Source organism: Carettochelys insculpta, chromosome 32 (genome assembly GCF_033958435.1).
Source record: "Carettochelys insculpta isolate YL-2023 chromosome 32, ASM3395843v1, whole genome shotgun sequence".
NCBI classification, from domain to species: domain Eukaryota; kingdom Metazoa; phylum Chordata; order Testudines; family Carettochelyidae; genus Carettochelys; species Carettochelys insculpta.
Window position 1 is genome coordinate 2,204,806 of NC_134168.1, and position 18,428 is coordinate 2,223,233.

Sequence of the window (18,428 nt, forward strand, 5' to 3'; positions counted from 1 at the left end):
CTCCTCGTAGGCCTTGTGCTCCAGCCCCCTGGTCGTTTTCATTGCTCTCCACTGAACCCCCTCCAATGCATCCGCATCCTTCCTATACTGGGCGGTCCAGAACCGGATGCAATATTCCAGGTGTAGCCAGCGATCTGAGTCTCCAGGCTGTAGCCAGGGGGACAGAGTGCAGGCAGAAGAGGTGGAGCTCGAAGGGGGCCCCCCTGCCAGCCATGCCCTCCCCATGGCACCGGCAGGCCCGGAAGAAGCCGATCCCCACCCCGCACTAACTCCATCCGTCTTCCCTTTGTGCCTCCCCTCTGCAGATCGACGCAGCCGCAGACCCGGCCATGGCACCCCGCCCCACGTTCCTGCTCACCCTGGCCCTGCTGGGTGCCTGCGTGGCACTGACCCTTGGGGTGCCATGCAAGCCACTGAACGACTTCTTCCAGCAGCAGCACCTGGACTTCCCCAAGACCAACGCTACCGACAGCAACGCCTACTGCAACACGATGATGTGGGACCGGAGGCTGTACTTCCAGAGAACCCACACCTTCCTCAACGCGCCGAGCGAGGAAATCGGCCGCGTCTGTGAAGAGGGGGGCCTGGCCAGCGGGCCCAACCAGCACACGAGCAGGCGGTCCTTCCCCATCACCATCTGCAGCTTCAGCTTCTGGGGCATTTCCTACACCGGCATCGCGACCACCGGGAAGCTGGTCCTCGCCTGCTGCCGCAAACTGCCGGTTCTCTTTGTGAAGCACATGCAGGACCAGCCCTAGGGGACTCGCACCTGCAGCCTGGCCACCTCGCCCCGCTGCTCGCCTACCTTCGGCCGCAGCTCACAGTGCGCAGCTGCGTCCACCCCCACTGCCCCCGGCGCCCATTATACGGCACAGCCGCCCCTTCCCCTCCCCCGCCCCCTGCCCCCCGGCGCCCATTATACGGCACAGCCGCCCCTTCCCCTCCCCCGCCCTCTGCCCCCCGGTGCCCATTATACGGCACAGCCGCCCCTTCCCCTCCCCTGCCCCCCAGCGCCCATTATACGGCACAGCCGCCCCTTCCCCTCCCCCGCCCCCTGCCCCCCAGCGCCCATTATACAGCACAGCCGCCCCTTCCCCTCCCCCGCCCCCTGCCCCCCGGCGCCCATTATACAGCACAACCGCCCCTTCCCCTCCCCCGCCCCCTGCCCCCCGGCGCCCATTATACGGCACAGCCGCCCCTTCCCCTCCCCCGCCCCCTGCCCCCCAGCGCCCATTATACAGCACAGCCGCCCCTTCCCCTCCCCCGCCCCCTGCCCCCCGGTGCCCATTATACGGCACAGCCGCCCCTTCCCCTCCCCCGCCCCCTGCCCCCTGGTGCCCATTATACAGCACAGCCGCCCCTTCCCCTCCCCCGCCCTCTGCCCCCCCAGTGCCCATTATACGGCACAGCCGCCCCTTCCCCTCCCCCACCCCCCGCCCCCTAGTGCCCATTACACGGCACAGCCGCCCTTTCCCCTCCCCCGCCCCCTGCCCCCCGGTGCCCATTATACGGCACAGCCGCCCCTTCCCCTCCCCCACCCCCTGCCCCCCTGTGCCCATTATACAGCACAGCCGCCCCTTCCCCTCCCCCGCCCCCTAGTGCCCATTACACGGCACAGCCGCCCCTTCCCCTCCCCCGCCCCCTGCCCCCCCAGTGCCCATTATATGGCACAGCTGCCCCTTCCCCTCCCCCACCCCCTGCCCCCCTGTGCCCATTATACAGCACAGCCGCCCCTTCCCCACCCCCGCCCCCTAGTGCCCATTATACAGCACAGCCGCCCCTTCCCCTCCCCCACCCCCTGCCCCCCTGTGCCCATTATACAGCACAGCCGCCCCTTCCCCTCCCCCACCCTCTGCCCCCCAGTGCCCATTATACAGCACAGCCGCCCCTTCCCCTCCCCCACCCTCTGCCCCCCAGTGCCCATTATACAGCACAGCCGCCCCTTCCCCTCCCCCACCCCCTGCCCCCCTGTGCCCATTATAGTCACAGAATCACAGAATCACAGGGCTGGAAGGGACCTCAGGAGGCCATCTAGTCCAGCCGCCTCCCTCAAGCAGGATCAACCCAACTAAGTCATCCCAGCCAGGACCTTGTCCAGCCGGGACTTAAAAACACCCCTTCCCCGCCCCTTCTTTCTGGTGCCCCTATGTCATTTCCCAAACCGAGCTGATCGGAAGAGCTGCCCTTCAATGGAGAACTCTCCCCCAGGTTCCCCCGGCTGGTATTGTGTATTCCAAATAAAAATGCACAACCCTCATCGTCATTCTGTTATGCGTTGCATTTCTTACTCTTCTCACCAACAGTTTTGGCCCCTGCCAGGTATTGATATGGCGTGAAACCTGCAAGAAAGGGGAGGTCGTGGGGGAAAGAGACCAACCTTCTGGATGTGAGGCGGGACAATGGCTCGGTCTGCTCTCGCAAGGGCTGCAAACAGGCCCCCAGAGCTCTTCTCCAAAGAGCCAAGCAGAGCGTGGGACTTGTTGAAAGGCCAGTCACAGCCCAGCCTGGCTGTGAGACATTGGACAGGCTTGTGGTGAACTGCATCTCGGTTCTGGGACATGACTGATGATGTTATTCAGAAAGTCACCTCTTCTTTCCCACCTCTTCTCTGAACGGTGGCATGAATCTTGGCACTTGGGTAAATACCCTTTCCCTACGTGCGGAATGCAAGGGCCTGGGCTTCAGCAGAGGGGATGCCGGTATGGCTGCTTCAGAAGCTGTGAGTGAATATTAAAAGGTTCAACAAGGAGATGTGCGGAGCCCTGCCCTTGGCATGGAAGAATCCCAAGCATTGTTACAGGCCGGGGACTGACTGGCTAAGTAGCAGTGCAGTAGAAAAGGACCTGGGGATTACAGTGGATGAAAGGCTGGATATGAATCAACAGTGTGCCCTTGTAGCCAAGAAGGCCAACAGCGTATTGGGGTCTATTAGGAGGAGTATATTGCCATTTCTTACTTCATTACTTTTGTATATACAAAATTCATCAAAATATACAAAATATATACAAATATACACAAAATTCATCAGAAATGGCAATATACAAAAGCCCGTAGGAGAGCACTTCAATCTCCTGGGCCACACAGTAGCAGACTTAAAAGTAGCTATCCTGCAGCAAAGCAATTTCAGGACCAGACTCCGAAGAGAAATTTCAGAGCTACAATTCATCTGCTAATTCGACACCCTCAGCTCTGGCTTAAACAAAGACTGCGAATGGCTGGCTAAATACAGAAGCAGCTTCCCCTCCCTTGGTGTTCACACCTCCAGCTCAACTGCTGGTAGTAAACCTCACCCTTGCTGACTGAGCTAACCTTGTTATCCCCAGCCTTGCTCTGGCCCTGCAGATTTCCAAGACCAGCATCTGATGAAGTGAGTCTGTGCTCACGAAAGCTCATGCCCAAAACTCTTCTGTTAGTCTATAAGGTGCCTCAGGGCCCTTCGTTCCTTTGTCCAGACAGTGTCAAATTTACATGTGAGTTCCAGCTCAGCCGTCTCACACTGCAGTGTGTTTTGAAGACTTTTGTCTAAGAATGACAACTTGCAGATCAGTAACTGTGGCCATGTTTACACTGTGCCCCTAACTCGAAATAAGATATGCAATTTGTGCGACTCAAATTGTGTGATCTATTTCAAGTCAATTTCAAAATAAAGCCCTATTTCAAGGCATCTGTTACTACTCCTGCAATGAGGGGTAGAGGGATGCCAAAATAGCATCGGAAAAGTATTTTGAAATACTGGGTGTGTTTTCTAGATATGTAGATAACCTGAAATAGCTCCCCAGTATAAACCTCGCCTGTGTGTCCAGTGAGGTTAACGTGCTGTCCTCTGCTGGTTTTGGTACAACTCTGTTCTTGAGGTCTGATTTGTAGCCATTAATTTTTATAAATGAAATAGTTGGGAAACCCGGCCTGCCCCTTGCTCCGTGGCTTGAGAAGCTGTACATAGCCAGCTTGGAGAGCAATAAATAGCAGTTCAGCTACAGGCTGAACAAGCGCAGGATGGTTGTCGAATGGTTTTGGCTGTTTAAAGGGACGATTTTGCAGTTTATTGATGACATGAGACAACAGCAGAAGCAACATTCCCGTTGTTGCAGCAGCCTGCTGTGTGCCCCATAACATGTGTGAGACCTGGGGGGAAAGTTTCTGGCTGGGAGGAGGGATGAAGCTGATTACCTCATCACTAATTATGAGCAGCCAGACACCAGAACAATAAGGAGAGCACGTGAAGGGGCACCTGGAATTAGAGCGGCTTTGACAACCACGTCCGTGAATGACCAGACAATGATCTGATAGTCATACATGTTGTTCCTAAAATGTTATCCCCTGCAATTTCCAGCTGGCCCTGCCCCTACTCCTCCCCCAGAGAGCCTGGCCCTGCCTCTCTCCCCCATCATCCCTGCTGCCAGCAGACATGCCTGTGGATACGGGGACCCCTGGTACCCTACCCCTCTCCCACACTGCACACTGGGGGCCTGGCTGCCACACATCCTCGGCCGTCCTCGCTTCCCCCAGCCCCGCGCATGCACTGGGGCTCTCCTGATGGCATGCAGGGCAAACAGCAGTGTTTCCTCGAAGATTTTCCACCCCTGGATAGGTTGAATTTTCTTTCGGGCAGGTTAAAATTTCTTACGTGCAACATAAATACCGAGGTAGTGTATGGATGTGCACCATTGGTACAAACAAAAAACTAGATAGAAACATTGTAAACCGTCCACAGGTGTGGAAGAAAAATATATTAAAATAAGGGATAATTAACAAGGGGCAATGCTGACACTGTTTATTTCATAGGAAATCAAAGAAACAGAAACAGAAACAGAAAAAGAAAAAGAACACAAGTACCTTTATTATTATCCTTTCTAACAACTCATGCTAGTGAACACACCAAATAGATATTATTAACATGTGGTTTGGCTAAACCAATCTATGAATCAATTAGAAATACTCCAGAAAATTATGGGATGGAGTGCAGGAGGCTGGGGATGTGGGGGTGCAGAAGTCAGGGTTGCGGTACATGAGGTGCTCAGGGTACAAGACTGAAGTGTGTAGCTATTAGGGCAGGGCTCTGGGGTCATGGAGGTGCAGGAATCAGGGTTTGGGGTACATGAGGGGCTCAGGGCAGGGGGTTGCAACGTGTGGGGATAGCATGCTGGAGGTTCAGGAGTCAGGGCTGGGACGTGTGAGGGACCCAGAGCAAAGCATCTGGATTTATGAGGGGCTCAGAGTTGTGGGTACAGGAGGCAGGGCAAGGCGCTGTGGCTGGGGGATAAAGGAGTGGGGGCAACCCTCGGGCAGGGTTATCTTACCTGTCTGCTGGGATCCAGGCACACTGGACTGCAGCTGCAACAACAGGGTCACCCCGGTGCTCTCCCCCCTAACCTGCCCCACCTTGCCACTGCCCAGCCCAAACACCCAGAGCCCGGAGGAGGAGGTGCCTGTGCTTTCGGGGGCCCCAAGGAGACCCCCCCACCCCTCCTATGGACAAGGGGTGGAGGAGGCCGCAGCAGGGGTCAGCATGGGGCACTCTGCCACGCCCTCCCAGGCTGCTGAGCCCTGGTTCTGCACGGGGGGCGGTGGGGGCCGGTGGGGCGGAGGAGGGAGGTGAAACCATGAGGCTGTTCCTGTCCCTTGCCCCCTGCCAGGCTGGTCAGGTTGCAGGCAGAGCAGGAGAGGGTTGCCCCCTACCCCAGGACAGGCCTGCACACAGCCCACTGGGGGGGTAAATGTACCCCTCAGGCACACACACCCCTTGTATGGGCCTGGCCCAGGAGGTGCGAAGCTGTGATCGGGGAACACCACCCCGGCGCTTTGTACCTCTCCTGCCAGGAGCAGAGCTCAGAGCCTGGGCTCCTCCACGGGCCTTGGCAAGTTAAACAGGAGGCAATTCGTCTGCATAAAAGCTCCTCTTCTCAAGCACGAGGCCAGGCCCCAGCAAGAGCTGAACTTGCAAGCCCTGGTTTGCAAGGCTAGGGCACTAAACCCCAAGCTAGGGAGCCAGCAGCTGTGTGAGTCCCCTGGCCTGTTACTGCCCTTGCCCAGGGCGGCTGCCGCCAGCCGGCTCAGCTGTCGGAGAGGGACGCAGACGCACACGCTCCCTGGGGGTGATATGTCCCAGCCAGGCTCTCCTTGGCCAACGCCCCCAGCTGACCTGGGCTGCAGGGCTGGCGGCTGGGTGAAAAGGGGTGGGAGCGGACAGACACACGGACAATCGCCATTCTCAGACCCACATGGCCTCAGCATCCCCCTCTCCACGGCTGATCCCCCAGAGCAGCACGTTGGGAACTATGCCTGGGAGAGAACACTGGGTCATCCCCTGCTCCCCCTACTGCTCCTGAGCGCCTGGTTTCATCACCCCCTTGGTTGCAACCCCCTGGGGCCAGGCCTTGTAGGCAGGACAGGAGCTGGTGCTTTGTTGGTTCAGGTCTGTCTCTGGTGATGTTCCCTAGGCCACCCTGTGTGGCCGGGATTCTGGCTGGCCTTGCTTGAACCTCTTTTCTGTCTGTCCTCATCAGCTCACTTCCACTGGTGTGCTGTATCTCCAGGGGTGCCAAGCCCCACGCCGGAGAGCCCCCGTCACGAAGGGGTTGGGGCGTGCAGAGAGGTTACTGGAGGCTGTGGGCCTCGTGCGAAGGGAGGTGTGGATGAAGGGAGGACGTGCCCGTGAGGAAGGGGACTTGGGGTAAGTTCGGGCCCAGGTGAGTGAAACTGAACGCAGAGCTGTGGGTGGTGGAGGAAGGGGATCCTCACGCCCAGCCGCAGAACCCGGGTTGGGCCAGTCGCCTGGCACGGCTGCCAGCCCAGCGCTTGACTGTGCCATGGGAGGGCTCTGCCCTTCCAGCTGGGCTCCAGGGGAGGGGGTAAATGCCCAAGCTCCTCTCCAATGGCTGGGATCCCTTCCTGATCTGCCCCCTCCCTCAGCCTGATGTCCCCCCACTACCCACCACCCCATGGCCAGGGCCTCTCCCCTCGACAGCTCCCATCTCCTGCTGCCCGTGCGCTCCGAGGGGGCTGGTAGCTGGGTCTGTTCCCAGCTCTGACCCTGTCCGGGGGAACCCCCAGGCCCGCTAGGAGCTGGGGCGCTTCTCCAGGGCTTGGGGGGCTTCCCCGGTTAGTGTCCCTGGGGCAGAGAGATTCACTGTCCCATGGATGGGGCAGAGTTATGGGGCCTGGCTCCGCTCCAGGGCTGCTCACCAGGCCTCTGGGGGCCCTTGGGGGCCCTTGGGGGCTGTGACCTGCCCTTCTGGCCAGCTGGCCCTCAGCTCTCGCCCCCTTGGGGTACTGCTGAGCCCAGCTCACAACACATAACCAGGGGTGGCCTCGAAGCCACCTCCTCCCTGTGCCAGGGCTTGTCTTTGGCGCCCCGGCAGTCTGCCCCTCACCCTGAGCCTGGGGGACCCGGCACCTTCTCCCGGCTCCTGCTTCTGTCCTGTCCCGGCCCGTCAGGGTCCGACCCGGGTCCCCGACACCCCGTTCCCATTGCGCCCCCTCCGCCTTGTCGGCAGTCGCTGGGCTGCCTTTCCCACGGTCCCGGGGACCAGCCAAAGGGAGCCAGGAAGTTGTGCTGTGTTTCCCCCGCATCAAAATCACCAGCCAATGGGAGTTGAGAGCTTTGGAGGGGGCAGGGGCAGTGTGTGAGACTGGCCAATGGGAGTGGAGAGATTTTTTTCCCCAGGTGTGGGAGCAGCATGTGACGCCCCCCCCACCCCCAAGCCATAGGGCCAGCTGTGGCACTTGCCTTCCCCAGGCTAGGGCCAGGGCCTCTGGAGGGGAAAGGCCCCACCGCCCCCCGAGCAAGCCAGGGCTGAGCCCGGCTCAGAGGCAGACCCCTGAGGAGGCAGGGCCCCCGATGGCAGCCCCCCGACAGCTGAGCCAGCCGGTCCCCTGGCCTGGCAGTACACGGCCGCCGTTCCCCTTAGCGCCCAGCTCTCTCGCCGGCTGACCCCGTGCTGCTAGGGCGCCAGAGCCCAGGCCGACCGCGACGCGCCCCCAGCCCTGCGAACACACGCCGCCATGCGCTGTGCCTGCGGGAAAGCGCTTTATTGCCGGAAGCAGAAAGAAAACTGAACGCGGAGCGAGCATCGCCAGAGCCGCGCCTGAGACGGCGCCTGCCCAGCGCCGGGCCGGGGCAGATCCGTGCAGCGCCATGGCCAGTGGGGCCGGGGAAGGGGTGGCCAACAAGGGGTTCGTGGGAAGCCGGGGCTGTCCCCTGGAGCCCAGGAACAGGCCTCCGAACCCAATTCGTGTTAGATTTGGGAGCCCCTCGGCCTCTCCCACTGCCGGGCGGCCCGGCCAAGCCCAGGCTGGGTGTATCTGGCCCTGGCCCAGTGAGGCGGGCGCTGGGCTCAGGCAGAGGGGCTCAGGGCCGGCCAGGGGCCTGGGAACTGGGCCTGTGGTGTGGAACACCTCACAGCCCCACGCTGCCGGCCCGTGGGAGGCGGGGAAATGCTGCGTACACCTGAAGGGAGCCCTGGCGGGCGCTGCATGGCAGGGGACAGGCGAGCTCCAGCGACAGAGGCTGCCCAGGAGAAATCAGGGATCAGGGACCCCAGGGCCCTTGCAGCCGCCACCAGTGCCTGGCAGGACTCGCACGATGCCCACGGGCAGCCCGAAGCTACAGCTGACGCGCACCTTGCTCCACTGGCGCCTGCCCCTGTAGCGGCAGCTGCCGTCGGGCTGTGCCTTCCCATAGCACTGGGTGAGGCTTACGGGGGTTTTGCTGGTGCACTGCTTGGCTGGGTGCAAGCCTTTGCCCCTGCACCCACACAGGGCCGGGAGCTGGAAGGGCGAGAGGTGGAGGAAGGTGTGGACGGAGGAGCAGCCGCACAGGTTCTGGCGGACTTTCGGCATCATGTAGTTGCAGTAGCTCTGGCCTCGGGGAGGCGTGGTCCTGGGGAAATCCACGTGGTTCTTCCTGAACTCCGAGCAGCCGTTGGGCAGCGGGAGCAAGGCCAGGCTGGCGGGCAGCAGGACGAGGGACAAGAGGAGCGAGGGGCAGAGTCCCCTGGGGGCCATGGCCGTGTCTGTTACTGTATCTGCCTGCCACGGGGAAAGGGAGGAGATGGAAGGAGAGAGTGAGGGGAACTCTGCCTGCCCCAGGGCACCCCTTGGGCCCCAGTGCCCCGACTTACCCCCTCCCAACCTGCTCTGCCCAACCGCAGTAGAAACAGAAGAGTTGTTATAGAATCACAGACTCGTAGGGCTGGACAGGACCTCGAGTCACTGAGTCCAGCCCTCCGCCCAAAGCAGGACCAACCCCAGCTAAGTCATCCCAGCCAGGGCTCCGTCGAGCCAGGACTCAAACACCTCTAGGGATGGAGATCCCACCACCTCCCTAGGTAACACATCCCAGCGCTTCCCCACCCTCCTGGGGAAAGAGATCTTCCCAATACCCAACCTACACCTCCCCCTGTGGAACCTGGGACTCCATTGCCCCCCACCCCCTTTCTCAGAGGGGAGATAGGTCCCAGGAGTCCCGACTCCCAGCCTCTCCTGCCCTAGCCGCTAGCTCGCGCTGCCTCCCAGAAGCAAAGCTCCCCCCGACACCCCATGGGGCTCTGGTATCTTCTCCATGCTGTCAGGATCTCCTGCCACTCACCTGAGTCCTCAGATCGGCGTGACGGCCGCCAGCCTCTGTGGGGCTGAACCTCGCTCTGCTCTTCCTGCCCATCCTGGGGTGAGTTATATAGAGCCCATGGGTAGGGAGGGAAGGGAGCGCAAGGAGGACTTCCAGATCTCTGGCACTGCACAGCCACGGCTCAGCCAGCTGGGCATGGGCGGGGGACCAACAGCTCACACCCTGCCAGAGACGTGGGCTCCACCGAAACAGGGAGGGGTGCGCCTGCCCAGCCAGGGAAGGCGTGACTCAAATGGGAGTGGGCGCGTCCAGGCTAATAGGAGGTGTCAGACCTCAGCCGGTGCCAGGCCCCTGGCCGCCTGCCCGGCGTGGGACCTGCTGTGGTTGGGACCTGTGCTGGCTGGACTAAAGGCGGTGTAGCCATGCCAAGGTGTGACACAGCTGCTCTGCATCGGCTGTGCCGACGGGGCCGGTCCCTGGAACGTACCCCCCCCACAGCCGCCTGCTGTGTGTTCCCCTCGGCTTTTGGTGGGCTGGGCTGCCCAGATCCCTTGCTGATTGAGCTCACGGGCCTGGGGTTTAGCAGGTCAATTCTCTAAGCACTGAGCTATCCGTCCCGCGTTTTGTTGTCCCAAAATAGCGTTGCTGTGTAGACATACCTGACGAGGGCCTCTCGCCAGCCACTGAGAAGAGAGCTGGGCGCTGGTGCATGATCTGGTGTGGCATGACAAGGGCCGGGCACGTCCTACCCTCTTCTACGCACAATGACCGAGCACTCGAACGTGGACAGAATCCAGGAACAGCGATATTTCTGGGAACGGTGTGATCCCACTCCCAGCCGAGGTGGCCTATCTCGGATCACAGCCCATGGAGGGCACCATTTCCAGAAGAGTCGCCCTCCACACCCATCCAGGCCATGTCACGCTGGCCAGAGCACAACAGCGCAGTCTTTAAAATGGCTCCCCGTCCGATACCGGACAAAACCGCGTCCCGTTTTGCCTGACGGACAAACCACCCAAAATGAGGTCTGTTCAGTTCCAAGACAGACCAGAGGCCAACCTGCATCTAAGTGACTCTTTCCCATCAGGCTAGGAATGATTCTCTGCAGGGAGAACTCCCCTCTTGGATGTCGTTGGGTGTCTGCCCTCTTTGTGAGGAGCAGAGACGTACCTATGGGTTTTTCATCTGGGAAGCAAGGAGGGAGATGAGAAAGGACACCAGGAAAGCCAGAGGGAGATTGACAGAGGAGTGCTGTAATTATTTTTCCCTTGGTACCGAAGCCAGGTTCAGCGTTTTCAAAGGGAACCGGTTGGGTTGGGCAAGCTTGGAGTTTTGGCTGGCTCCCCCTTGCGCTCTGGGGAAGGGAAGGAAGGTGGTGTATGGAAACAGATGCGTGGAGGAATGCACACAAATACACAAACAAGACACAAACACACTCAGAGCACAACGCTGGAGACAGACCAGGCTTGGACTGACCCAAGCCAGGGCAATAACCGCACACCCGTGTCTAATCAAAAGACACAAAGGTGGACAGGCGCTGGAAGAGAAACCGTGCAAGACGCACCCAAGCAAGAGCCCCATATGTGAAAAGCACACATTCCCAGAAGAAACCTGACTTGAACCACACAACATTTGCCCAGGCCAGCGTTTCAACCAAGAAAATACAAGCGCACACAGAACAAAAAATGAGATACACAAAACCCAACCACGCACAAGCCGAAGATAGACTCATAGAGCACTAGAACTGGAAGGGGCCTTGAGACATCAGCAAGCCCAGTCTCCTGCCCCCATGGCAGGACCAAGCACCCTCTAGACCATCCCCCATAGGTGTCTATCTAATCTGTTCTTAAATATCTCCAGTGATGGAGATTTCACAACCTCCCCAGGCAATTTATTCCAGTGTTTAGCCACCCGGACAGTAAGTTTTTCCTAATCTCCAACCTAAACCTCCCTGGCTGCTGTTTAAGCCCATAGCTCCTTGTCCTGTCCTCAGAGGCCAATTTTTGTCCCTCTTCCTTGTAACTGTCTTTTAGATACTTGAAGATCGCTATCATGTCCTCTCTTTTCTAAACTGAAGAAGCCCAATTTTTTTTTTTCCCCTCCAATCTTCCCACACAGCTCATGAGCTCTAGACCTCTGATGATTCTTGTTGCTGTCCTCTGGACTGTCTCCCAATCTTTCTTGGGACCCAGAACTGGGTCCCATATTCCAACTGAGGCCTAATCAGCACAGAGCACTGCAGAAGAGCAACTTCTGTTGTCTTGCTCACAACATTCCTGTTAACACCCCCTGAAACGCCTAGACTCAAGGAGGATTTGAACCCAGTACAACTGGCACCCAAAGCAAGAACCACCCCCCCAGACCAAAGAGCCAGAACTAGGCACAGCACCTGAGGTGACTCACAAAAGTAAGCCTTGGGGATGTTCCACTCAGGGCAGCGAATAGCGGTGGACAGATTTTGTACCCACAGACTTCATTGGTCAGTAACAGATGTCCTGATTGGCACCATTAGCTGACTGGTTGGAAGAGTCACCAGACCTGCTCCTAAGCCCCATGCAGATCTTGTAAGCCCTCTTTGCCCCAAGTTCAAGCCCTGCTGCCTTCAGCTGCAACCTCAATGAGCCCGAGGTTCCCTTGCCTGCATGGCCTATGGCAAACACAACAAATGCAGTGGATTGTTAAATGAGAATCAGCTTGAGCTACACAACAATGTGAGCCACGAACTGATGCGGGATTCAGTAAAGCCAAACACCTCCAAGATGAAATACGGTCCAACTGGCTCCTGCCAGCTCCATCACCTGTCCCTCTTCCCCAACTGGAAACAAATACTCACCGCCAGCTACGCACCACACAACAGAAACACTGACCCAGGAACCAATCCCTGCAACTAACCCCACTGCCAGCTCCATCCCCCCACCTACCCCAGTGACTCCCTCATAGGACCTCACCACATCAGCCCCCCCATCCACTAACGAGATATGTGCCACGTATACAAGCCAAACTGGACCGTCGCTACTCAACACAAGACAGGTTGAACCTCTCCCATCTGGCAACATCCATGAGCCGGCATGGTTTTAGTTGGCTGGACAATCACTTATCATGGATGTGGTCATGTTTCTCGCAGCCTCATCAAGTTGGTTTTCAGCCACCAGCCCTGGCTCTCAGTGCTCTGTGCTGTTCCATAGCTGAAATTTACCCCCACATGTCTCCTAAGACGCCAGTAAGCGGTGAGCTTGCTGGTAATGCTGCTAGGCAATATTGACCTCCTGTGGTCCGGTAAATCCTTTCACCCGGCACTGGTCATGTCCCAAGGGTGCTGGATTAGAGAGGTTCAACCTGTAAACGGCCACAAATCAGACTGCAACAATGATAACGTTTAGGAACCTGTCGGAGAGAACTTCAGCATCCCTGGACGCTCTGGAACGGACCTGCCCTGCTTGAGCAAAGAACCGCCAAAACCAGACTGCGGCGTGCGAGGCAGAGATGGGACTCTGGTGCAAACTTAACGCTATCCAACAGGGCCTGAGTAGCAACCTGGCAGGGCTAGTTCACTACAAAAGGTGATTCCCCTGCCCTGGGTATTCTCACCTTCTTCTCAGCTGCTGGGCATGGGCCACATCCACCCTAACTCAATTGGCCTCATTCGTATGCACCTCTCCACAGCGATAGAACACTCCCGTCTCTGCATGTGTGTGTGTGTGTGTGTGTGTGTGTGTGTGTCACTGCCCAGCCAAAGTTTCCACCCATGCATCTGACCAAGCGAGCGGATGCCCAGATAAACTTGCTAAGCGGTAAGGTGCTGCTGGATGCCTCGTTGCTGGTGCTGAAGCAGACTGACACAGCTACACCTCCGAACAGGGCCCCTTTTCTGTTGCCCAACCCATGCAAGTCACCCAAGTCTGGTCCCGCCTCTCTGAGACGGGGAGGAATCGATGCCTGGCATTGGGCCTCTGCCTGTCCTGGGGAGACCCAGGTCATTTTGCCTCGAGCTGCACCGCCAAGGCCTGAGCTGTGCCCAGGTTGAGAAATCTCATGTCCCCTCTTCTCGGCAGGAATGCTACTCTGACATGGACCAGAGAGGTCACGGTGTGAGTCTGTATCTTCGAAACCAACAAGCAGTCCTGTGGCACCTTGTAGACGAAGAGCTATTTTGGAGCATAAGCTCTGGTGAGCAACGACCCGCTTCATCTCATGCATCGCGGTCCTTGCCCACAAAAGTTTCTGCTCCCAAATCTCTGCTAGTCTATAAGGTGCCGCAGGACTTCTTCTTGTTCTCTGATATGAGAGCACAAGCTGCCAAGGGGGGCCTATGAGCAGATCACCGCCCTGGACTCGTGACTGCAGGCAGATGCACCTGACCTATTATGCCTCGGTTTCTCCCACTCACTCAACTCCCCTAGCTGGCCTACACTGAATGAGTGTGTACCAGAGCCATCCACCCCCCGCCCGACGCTACCTATCTCATGCCAGCCAGCTCTTTTGGCCCTTGCAGTGTTATTGGATTGTCCCATTGACGTGCAAATCGTTGCAGAGTGGGCCAAGGGACGTGTCGGTGAAAAGCCTGTGATTCACCGATTCGGTTTATCCTGTTCATGCGCATCGCTCGTTTTTGTGTTTGAAGTTCTGAGTGTTGGCCCTGTGCTCGTATGTCTAACGTTTGCTTCTGGGAGACAGACTAGAGCATGGCTGCCCAAACTGGGGGGGGGAAGCAATTCGGGGGGGGCGTGAAACGACCTGGCCCCCCCATGATTCCCCACTCCCGGAGAAAGAGCCGGCCTTTGCTTCTGGCTCTCAGCCCCTGCCATTTTACATGAGTGACCCCCATAAAAAGCAGGCAGCTGGCGAAGGCTCACAAGCAAGTGTGGGTTGGGGGAGGGAGAGAAGAGGATGAGGTTAGATGGGGTCCTGGGGATGCCTGTCTTGGGTGAGGGGGATGGGGTAAGAGTGGGGGGCCGGTGGTGCTGGGCTTTGTGGGAGGGGAGGGGCTCGGGTGGGCAGCTCTCAGGGCTTGCAGAGCTTGGGCCGTTGGCCAGCTTGCAGGACTCGTGCGGCTTGGATGGCTGGCCCTGGCATCGCAGGGCTCGGGTGGCTTGGGCTGGTGAGTGGGCGTCTGGCCTCAAAAGTGTGAGGCTCTGGCAGCTTGGGCTGGCAGGTGGGTTGCTGGCCTGGGCAGCCTAGGGCTTGGGTGGGTGGTTCAGGTGACTGGCCCACAGCTGGTGGGAGGGCGGCCGGTCCTGGAGGCGCAGAGTTCGGGTGGATGGCAGACGGGTGGGTGGCGGGCGGCTGGAACCGGGGATGCAGGTCTTGGGTAGGCAGGTCTGGCAGCGCAGGTTGTTAGCATGGGGCTCAAGCAGCTGGCCAGCTGGGCTGCGCCAGGCACCAGCAAGGAGCCAAGAAAAACTATTTGTGATTATTTTTAATTGTAAATAACATTTTTATATCAAGTTTTTGTGTTTATTTTAAATTAGGAATTGAATGTTTTGTTGTAGGATGATGGTAAAGAAGAGGTGAGGGTTTCTCAAAAATCAAAAGGGGGGGGCGTGATGCTGAAAAGTTTGAGAACCCCTGCGTTAGAGGGTGTTAAGCCCTGGCTGGGATGATTCAGTTGGGGTTGGTCCTGCTTTGGGCAGGGGGCTGGACTCTATGACCTCCTGAGGTCCCTCCCAGCCTGAGGACTCTATTATTCTATGATCAATAGAAGCTTGGCCAGCCTATTGTGAAAGGAAGATTAGTCACGTAAGTAGCTGCACTTGGCTAACACAGGGGTTTGAGTGGTGCCAGGGCAACTCTAACGAGCTTTTCCCATGAATGTTGAGACCCGCCTCGCTACAGTCGAAAAAGGCCTGAGGTCAGGGATGGAGAGGTGATGCTTTCCTGTGGCAAACTCCATTTTGTAGCCTTATTTTTCTACTAAGAACAATGAAAGTTGAGCAGGGGGCTGGTCTCGATGGCCTCCTGAGGTCCCTTCCCACCCTAGGAGTCTGTGATTCTATGAAATACAAAAATGGTACCTGCATAAGAATGGTATAAACAGAAGCAGGAAATCATAAGCTTTCCATGGACACTTTCCTTGGCCCACTTTGCATGAGGTTTGATGCAAACATATCACAGCAGTTTGATTGGCCCAATGATGTCACAATCCAATAACGTTGTAAGGGGTGAAAGCCCTAGTTTGCAAACAATGGGCTATGTAGGACTGAGTTATGGGTTGCATTGTTATGCACAGACTCAGCATCGCTTAGCCAAGGGCACCAGTTGTCCTGGTGGAAACTCACAAAGCAATGGAGGTGCTTCTCTGAGATCTGATTGACTCTCCCTGTAGGCCCATCAAACTCTGGGTCGCAGGCTGACAGCAAGAGGGGTGTGATACCAAGGAGTCTGAAAAAAATCCCCACCAGAATCCAGAGATGAACTGACGACCAAGTCTGGCGTTTTAGGTAAGATTCTAAGTCATAAATTGACCCAGGAATATGGCTGGTCCTTTAGAATCAGAAAAACCATTTTTTATTTCGTGAGATTGGTTTTCATAACCTCTCATCTGTATCGGGAGTGGTGCTGGTGTCAGTACGACAGAACTGGAGTGTCTGAAGGGAATTGTTTGCGTGACTTCTCCTTGGCCAGCGTGGTACTCAGAAGTGCTCTGGGTGGCTGGTTTGGTGCCTTAGAATGGAGGACGGCCAGTCTTGGTCTGTAAGGAGCCTGGTCTGAGCCATTTGTCCTGATTTCACCCTCTCAGAAGTACCCACAGAACCCTCCCGAATTACACCCCTGCACCGCCCACTGCAGAGGTGACCTGCCACCTACACGAGGTTCACTGGGAGCTGCAAACTGGCAGTCCAGCCCAGAAGGCTACAAATACCCTGTGGAACTAACCCATTGGACTGCCTCATATCTGAGCCATTCTCTGCCCAGAGCACTCAGTCACACCACCAGCTCAGCAAGCTGGACCACCAGTGCATGAGCCAAGATTTTACCAATGCGCGTCAAGGTCATAAAACAGGAAAACCCAGCAGCTTCCAAGCTACCACGGGCCAAAGCCTGGACGAGCCATGATCACTTCTCACTTTTAAAGCTCTGTGCTTAGGACCCAGTCTTAAGCCACCGCCATGGACAGAAGAGCCGCGTCTACACGTGCACGCTGCTTCGAAGTAGCAGCACTAACTTCGAAATAGCGCTCGTCACGGCTACACGCGTTGGGCGCTATTTCGAAGTTAACTTCGACGTTAGGCGGCGAGACGTCGAAGTCGCTAACCCCATGAGGGGATGGGAATAGCGCCCTACTTCGACGTTCAGCGTCGAAGTAGGGACCGTGTAGTCGTTGCGCGTCCCGCAACATCGAAATAGCGGGGTCCTCCATGGCGGCCATCAGCTGAGGGGTTGAGAGACGCTCTCTCTCCAGCCCCTGCGGGGCTCTATGGTCACCGTGGGCAGCAGCCCTTAGCCCAGGGCTTCTGGCTGCTGCTGCGGCAGCTGGGGATCCATGCTGCAGACACAGGGTCTGCAACCAGTTGTCGGCTCTGTGGATCTTGTGCTGTTTAGTGCAACTGTTTCTGGGAGGGGCCCTTTAAGGGAGCGGCTTGCTGTTGAGTCTGCCCTGTGACCCTGTCTGCAGCTGTGCCTGGCACCCTTATTCGATGTGTGCTACTTTGGCGTGTAAACGTTCCCTCGCAGCGCCTATTTCAATGTGGTGCTGCCCAACGTTGATGTTGAACATCGACGTTGCTAGCCCTGGAGGACGTGTAGACGCTATTCATCGAAATAGCCTATTTCGATGTCTCCACTTCGAAGTAGGCTTCACGTGTAGACGTAGCTAAGGAGAAGTTGGTCCAATAAATCCTTGTCTCTTATCAACTTAGGGAACAGCTTCACCACCTGGTGGGTCAGGGACACTACATTTCCTACCAGAAGACTTGTGGAACTGGGAAAGAACGTCTGTGACCTGGAGCTTTGACAAAAGTTGCACCAGAAATACCCCAAGAAACCAGGAACAGAGAGGTGGCCATGTTAGTCTGCACACTAACAAAGCAAAGCAAAACAAAACAGCAGAAATCCAGCTCTTTAAAGACTAACCAAATGATTTGTTTGGTGATGAGCTTTTGTGGGACAGACCCACTTCTTCAGATCTGTAGGCTTTCCAGTCCAGCCTGACGGCTATATAGCACAGAGGTCCAAAATTTGCAATGAAAACTGACCAATCAAATACATAGGACTGAAAGAGGAGAGTGAGGGGCGGGGGAAGCTAAGTGTCTCGCCTGGGATGATTAGGAACATCAGAGGAAGGGAAGCAGTCCTTGTAATGTGCTAGGTAATTGCCGTCTCTGTTCATACCAAGTGTTAATGTGTCCGATTTCACCAATCTCCCTACGTATTCTGGTTTTAAAGTCCTTGGCAGGACGTTAACAGACCGGCCCACTCCACTGACATGCTCACCGATCAGCTTATGTGTGTGAAGGTTCCTGATATCTGCTCTGTGTCCATTTATTCTTTGGCAAAGAGTTTGCCCTGTTTGTCCGACGTGCAGTATAGAGGGGCATGGCTGGCACATACTGGCATATATGATATTGGTCAAGATACAAGAGAATGAGCCCTTGATTTTGTAATTAACATGGTTAGGTCCAGTGATGGTATCCCCAAAATACGTATGTGGACAAAGTTGGCAGTGCGGTGTAGCCTGTGATTGCTGGCGAGACTCTTTCTTAGGTTAGGAGGTCGTCTATAGGAGGGGACAGGCCTGCCACCTGGGGCCTTCTGGAGTGTAGCCTCATGGTCTAGAATAGGTTGTAGGTTTTTAACGGCACGTTACAGGGGTTTGAGCTGAGGGCCGTAGGTAATCACAAGAGGTGTTCTGTTATTGACCTTC

General features: G+C 57.0%; 2 protein-coding genes across 2 annotated transcripts; one reads left to right on the forward strand and one right to left on the reverse strand.

Annotated features, from left to right (window-relative positions):
* The first annotated feature begins 329 nt into the window (after positions 1 to 329).
* On the forward strand, positions 330 to 758 carry LOC142004526 (ribonuclease-like). The gene has a single exon (XM_074982172.1). The coding sequence runs from the start codon at positions 330 to 332 to the stop codon at positions 756 to 758; it is 429 nt and encodes a 142-aa protein (XP_074838273.1).
* A 7,765-nt stretch (positions 759 to 8,523) lies between these two features.
* LOC142004527 (ribonuclease-like) lies at positions 8,524 to 9,006 on the reverse strand. The gene has a single exon (XM_074982173.1). The coding sequence runs from the start codon at positions 9,004 to 9,006 to the stop codon at positions 8,524 to 8,526; it is 483 nt and encodes a 160-aa protein (XP_074838274.1).
* Positions 9,007 to 18,428: the final 9,422 nt, after the last annotated feature.

Bases quoted from the DNA above. Each gene is read 5' to 3' on its own strand.
- LOC142004527 (XM_074982173.1), bottom strand. From the start codon at position 9,006: ATGGCCCCCAGGGGACTCTGCCCCTCGCTCCTCTTGTCCCTCGTCCTG.
- LOC142004526 (XM_074982172.1), top strand. From the start codon at position 330: ATGGCACCCCGCCCCACGTTCCTGCTCACCCTGGCCCTGCTGGGTGCC.